We start from the raw sequence: 5,406 nt of genomic DNA, 5'->3' as shown, positions 1-5,406 counted from the left end.
ATATGATAATATTTGTTATTATTATTATTATTATAATTTTTTATTTTATTTTATAATATAATAACAAGTATTTTTGTTATTATTATTATAGAATACATACATATGTTAGGGTAACAGTAGAAACCTCAATTAACACAAGATCCATCGCCAAAGTTTAATTTAACCTGTTTTAATTAACAAAATTTAAATTTATAATAATAAAGTGTTTATTATTGTTTTCTTGTGGTGATCAGTTATGGCCTTAGTTTTTCTTTATTTTTTTTTGGGATTTTAAAATACGACTTGCGTGTCGTACCTTTCTTTAATCTCTTGATGTAACTTCTTTTCTCATCTCACTCCCTCGTATGTAAGACGAGTATTCTTTAATGTAATGAAGAAAAGAGAAGAATACAAGATCAAAGGAGAACAACCTTGGAGATCTAACTTGGAGAAGCATAGATCGTTATTAGATTAAGCTTAGGTTCTCTCATTGGCTTGGGAGAACAACTGCACTAGGGGCCATAACGGTTTCATTTTGTATGTATGTTAATGCATGTGAATATATGTTGATGCACGTGAGAGACGATTTATATGATAAGTTATCCAGTGAGATCAAACTAATTAAAATTCCCTCAAAAGGAAATATTAAGTTTATGCTTTCCAAATTTTTGCACTCATTAAGACTAGTATCGAACAGTGTAGGTTTCGTCTAACGCAAGGTGCATGTTCTATATTAGTAAGGTGCAATGGGATAAAAGTAATATCCAACTGCTAAAATACTGTGTCAAACTTAACTAAACAAATTATAATTAGATTATATACGTTTAGAAGCAAGAGTTAGGAATGGTCCATATGATGGATCAGAATAAGGAGTTATTTACCCAACTGATAATATTCGAGAATTGTATTAGATACAATTGGAAAGAATTCCTACCTAAATAACTAAGTTTTGTTTAATCAGCCTAACACTGACTTAGAACAAAGTGAAATATGGATCTCGACCCACTAGGAAATCTCCCAACGGGATTTTCCGAATCAAATGATGAGGGTCATTTGTTTTGAGTAAAATAGTGGGAGCATATTTAATTAAAGGCCTGATTGAATATGTTGTTTTTAATGATACTTATATTTTTAAATTTTTATGTAGATTACCATGACAACCAACACATCTAACAACATTTTACGATCAATCCTTGACAAAGAAAAATTGTCAGGGACAAATTTTCTGGATTGGTACCGAAATTTGAGGATTGTCCTCAAACATGATAAAAAGCTGTATGTCTTGGAGACACCTGTTCCTGAAGAGGAACCTCCTAGTTTTTCTCCTAAGGAAAAAAGAGATGCTTATACGAAGCATGTCGATGATGCCAATGAAACTGCTTGCCTCATGCTGGCTACCATGAACTCGGAGTTCCATAAGCAACATGAGAATATAACAGCGTTTGATATGATCCAACATTTGAAGATGCTCTATCAAGAGCCAGCCAGGAATGAGAGATTTGAAGTTTCAAAAGGCCTTTTTCAAGGCAAGTTAGCTGAGGGAGCCCCTATAGGTCCCCATGTACTCAAGATGATTGGGTATGTGGAGAACATTTAGAGGTTGGGGTTTCCCCTTGGAAAGGAACTTGCGACTGATTTGATCTTGCAATCGTTGTCGGATAGCTTTAGTCAATTTTTCCATAATTTTAACATGAATGATATAAACAAAAGTCTTCCAGAACTGCTAAGCATGTTAAGAACCGCTGAGCAAAATCTGAAGTCAAAAGGGAAGTCCATTTTGATGGTCAGTAATGGAATGAAGCAGAACAAAAGACCCACTAAGCAGGGTGGTAAAGGGAAAGGCAAGGAAGTTTCCAAACCCAAACCCAGTGCTCCTTCTCTGAAGCGTAAGGGAGGTATAGAAAAGGAGGGCTCTTGCTTTCATTGTGGTAAGACCGAACACTAGAAGAGAAACTGCCCAAAATACCTGGAAGATAAGAAAAATGGAGTAGAGACTTCAAATTCAGGTATTTTTGTTATACAAATTAATTTATCTACTTGTACATCATGGGTATTAGATATTGGATGCAGTTCTCATATTTGTACCAATGTGGAGGAACTAAAAAGGAGTAGAGAGTTGGCAAAAGGTGAAGTTGATCTACGAGTTGGTAATGGAGCAAAGGTTGTTGCTTTAGCCATTGGAACTTATGTATTAACTTTACCCAGTGATTTAATAATTTAGTTGGAGAACTGTTATTATGTACCTGCAGTTAGCAGGAATATTATTTTCGTTTCTTGTTTGGACAAGTCTGGTTTTTTTATTCATAATAAAGAATAGTTGTTGCTGTATTTATTTGAATGATGTATTCTATGCTACTGTACAAATGAATAATGGACTGTATGTCCTTGATCTTGAAATGCCAATTTATAACATTAATAATAAGAGGATGAAATCTAATGAGTTAAATCCAAGTTACCTTTGGCATTGTCGCTTAGGCCACATAAATGAGAAGCGCATTTCCATACTCTATATAGATGGACTACTAGACTCTTTTGATTACCAATCATATGAGACATGCAGATCTTGTTTAATTGGAAACATGACAAAATCCCCATTCACAAGAAAAGGTGAAAGGGCTAATGATCTTTTGGCCTCATACATATTGATGTATGTGGACCACTAAACATACCTGCTAGATGAGATTTTCAATACTTCGTCACATTTACTAATGATTTTAGTAGATACGGTTATGTGTATTTAATGAAACACAAATCCGAGTCCTTTATAAAGTTTAAGGAATTTAAGAATGAAGTATAAAACCAACTAGGTAAGAATATTAAAGTTCTTTGATCAAATCGAGGCGGTGAATATTTAAGCCTAGATTTTGATGACAATCTAAAAGAGTGTGAGATTCTATCCCAACTCACTCCTCCTGGAACACCACAATGGAATGGTGTATCAGAGAGAAGAAATCGAACCTTGTTAGACATGGTCCGATCCATGATGAGTCATGCCGATCTTCCAAACTCCTTTTGGGGACATGCTTTGTTGACAGCACCTTACACACTTAATCGTGTTCCATCCAAAAAGGTTGAGAAGACACCATATAAGTTATGGAGCGGTAAGAAACCACATATGTCTTACATGAAGATTTGGGGTTGCAAAGTGTATGTGAAACGACAAATTTCAACTAAGCTTGAGCGAAAATCTGATAAATGCTTATTTGTGGGATATCCTAAAGAAACAAAAGGATATTACCTCTAAAATCCTTCTGAGGGTAAAATGTTTGTCGCTCGAACTGACGTTTTCTTGGTAAAGGACTTTATTTCCAAAGGAATCAGTGGAAGTAAAGTAGAGCTTGAAGAAATTCAAGAATCACAAATTATTGATACACCTATGGAGGAATTAGAGCAGGAAACATAAGTAGTTGTGGTAGAGCAACCTACTCAAGTAGAACGAGACCAGCGTAGGTCAAGCAGGATATGTCACCAACCTGAGAGATATGGATATCTCATAAATGATCAAGGTGATGTACTGCTCATGGATTAAGATGAGCATGTGACCTACCAAGAGGCCATTACTGATCTTGAGTCTGAGAAGTGGCTAGAAGCCATGAAATCTAAAATGGATTCCATGTACACAAACCAGATTTGGACCTTGGTAGAGCCTCCTGTAGGGGTTAATCCTATAGGATGCAAGTGGGTCTTTAAAAAGAAGACTGACATGGATGGTAAGGTACATACCTATAAGGAAAGACTGGTTGCTAAAGGCTATAAGCAAAATTATGAGGTAGACTATGATGAAACCTTTTCACCAGTTGCAATGCTTAAATTTGTCCGGATTTTACTTGATATAGCTGCATATCATGATTATGAAATATGGCAGATGGATGTCAAGACTGCTTTCCTTAATGGGAATCTTCTTGAGGATGTGTACAAGACACAACTTGAAGGAATTGACATACCAGAAGAAGCTCAAAAGATATTCAAGCTACAACGATCAATCTATGGATTGAAGCAAGCTTCCAGAAGTTAGAATCTTTGTTTTGATGAAACAGTCAAACAATATGGATTCATCAAGAATGAAGATGAGCCTTGTGTCTACAAGAAGGTTAGTGGGAGCATGATCGTATTCTTGATATTATATGTAGATGACATATTACTCATTGGAAATGATGTCCCTACCTTGCAACAAGTGAAAACTTGGCTAGGGAAATGCTTTTCTATGAAGGAACTTGGTGAAGCATCCTATATATTAGGAATCAGGATCTATAGAGATAGATCACAAAAACTGCTTGGCCTAAGTCATAGTACATAAATAGACAAAGTGCTAAGACGCTTTAATACGCATGATTCCAAGAAAGGATTCATACATATGCAACATGGCTTGTGTCTATCAAAAACACAATCCCCTTCAACTAAGGAAGAAAGGGATAGCATGAATAAGATTCCATATGCATCACAAATAGGATCTATCATGTATGCCATGTTATGTACTCGACCAGATGTCTCGTATGCTTTAAGTGCAACAAGTAGGTACCAATCTGATCCCGGTGATGCTCATTGGGTGACTGTCAAGAATATCCTTAAGTACTTGATAAGGACTAAGGACTTGTTCTTGATATATGGAGGTCAGGAAAATCTCGATGTAATTGGATACACCGATGCTAGCTTCTAGACAGATAAGGATGACTTTAGATCACAATCTGGTTATGTGTCTTGCTTAAATGGTGGCGTATGAGCTAGAAAAGTTCAAAGCAAGATACAATTGCTGATTCTAAAACTGAGGCCGAGTACATTGCTGCCTCAAATGCAGAAGTTGTTTAGATCAAGAAGTTCATTAGTGAACTTGGCATAGTCCCTAGCATTGTGGATCCCATTGATCTCTATTGTGACAACAATGGTGCTCTCGCACAAGCTAAGGAGCCTAGATCTCACCAACGATCCAAACACATACTCAGGCGCTATCACCTCATTTGAGAGATAATAGATAAGGGAAATGTGAAGATATGCATAGTACCTACACTTGACAATGTTGTAGACCCACTGACAAAGCCTCTTGCGCAACAAAAGCGTGACGGCCATACTAAATCTTTGGGTATTAGGGGTATACCTGATTGGCTCTAGTGCTAGTGGGAGATTATTGGTGTAAGCCCTAGAGGTCAATACTTTTGGTACTTGTATCGAATTATTTATTAATAATAAAAGGCATTTCTTATTATGTTTGTTTTTCAAATACAATAAAGTCCCTAAAATAGTTAGTCTGTTTAATGAAATGTTAAGTGCGACTTAATCTTGAGATCCCATTAAACATAAGGACACTATTCTTAAAGTATCAATAGTCGAGTTTTGTTGTGTAGCGGGATAACATTAAAGCATCAAGACTATTGTGAAGATAGACTGATGATCACATCTCATGGATCATGGATAAGGAGTTATCAAGTCTTG

General features: G+C 36.0%; 1 protein-coding gene across 1 annotated transcript; it reads left to right on the top strand.

The window, feature by feature from the left end:
* The first annotated feature begins 1,132 nt into the window (after positions 1-1,132).
* Positions 1,133-2,200, top strand: LOC131659370 (uncharacterized). Its single transcript, XM_058928574.1, has 3 exons — positions 1,133-1,557; positions 1,642-1,907; positions 2,037-2,200. The coding sequence occupies exons 1-3, from the start codon at positions 1,133-1,135 to the stop codon at positions 2,198-2,200; spliced, it is 855 nt and encodes a 284-aa protein (XP_058784557.1).
* The last annotated feature ends 3,206 nt before the right edge of the window (positions 2,201-5,406 follow it).

This window comes from Vicia villosa, linkage group LG3, assembly GCF_029867415.1.
Source record: "Vicia villosa cultivar HV-30 ecotype Madison, WI linkage group LG3, Vvil1.0, whole genome shotgun sequence".
In the NCBI taxonomy this organism is placed as follows: domain Eukaryota; kingdom Viridiplantae; phylum Streptophyta; class Magnoliopsida; order Fabales; family Fabaceae; genus Vicia; species Vicia villosa.
The sequence above is the reverse complement of the archived record's forward strand: the minus strand, read 5'-3'. Positions and strand labels throughout refer to the sequence as shown.

Bases quoted from the DNA above. Each gene is read 5' to 3' on its own strand.
- LOC131659370 (XM_058928574.1), top strand. From the start codon at position 1,133: ATGACAACCAACACATCTAACAACATTTTACGATCAATCCTTGACAAA. The intron at 1,558-1,641 runs GTATGTGGAGAA...GTTGTCGGATAG, and splicing joins CATGTACTCAAGATGATTGG to CTTTAGTCAATTTTTCCATA. The intron at 1,908-2,036 runs GTAAGACCGAAC...CATGGGTATTAG, and splicing joins GGGCTCTTGCTTTCATTGTG to ATATTGGATGCAGTTCTCAT.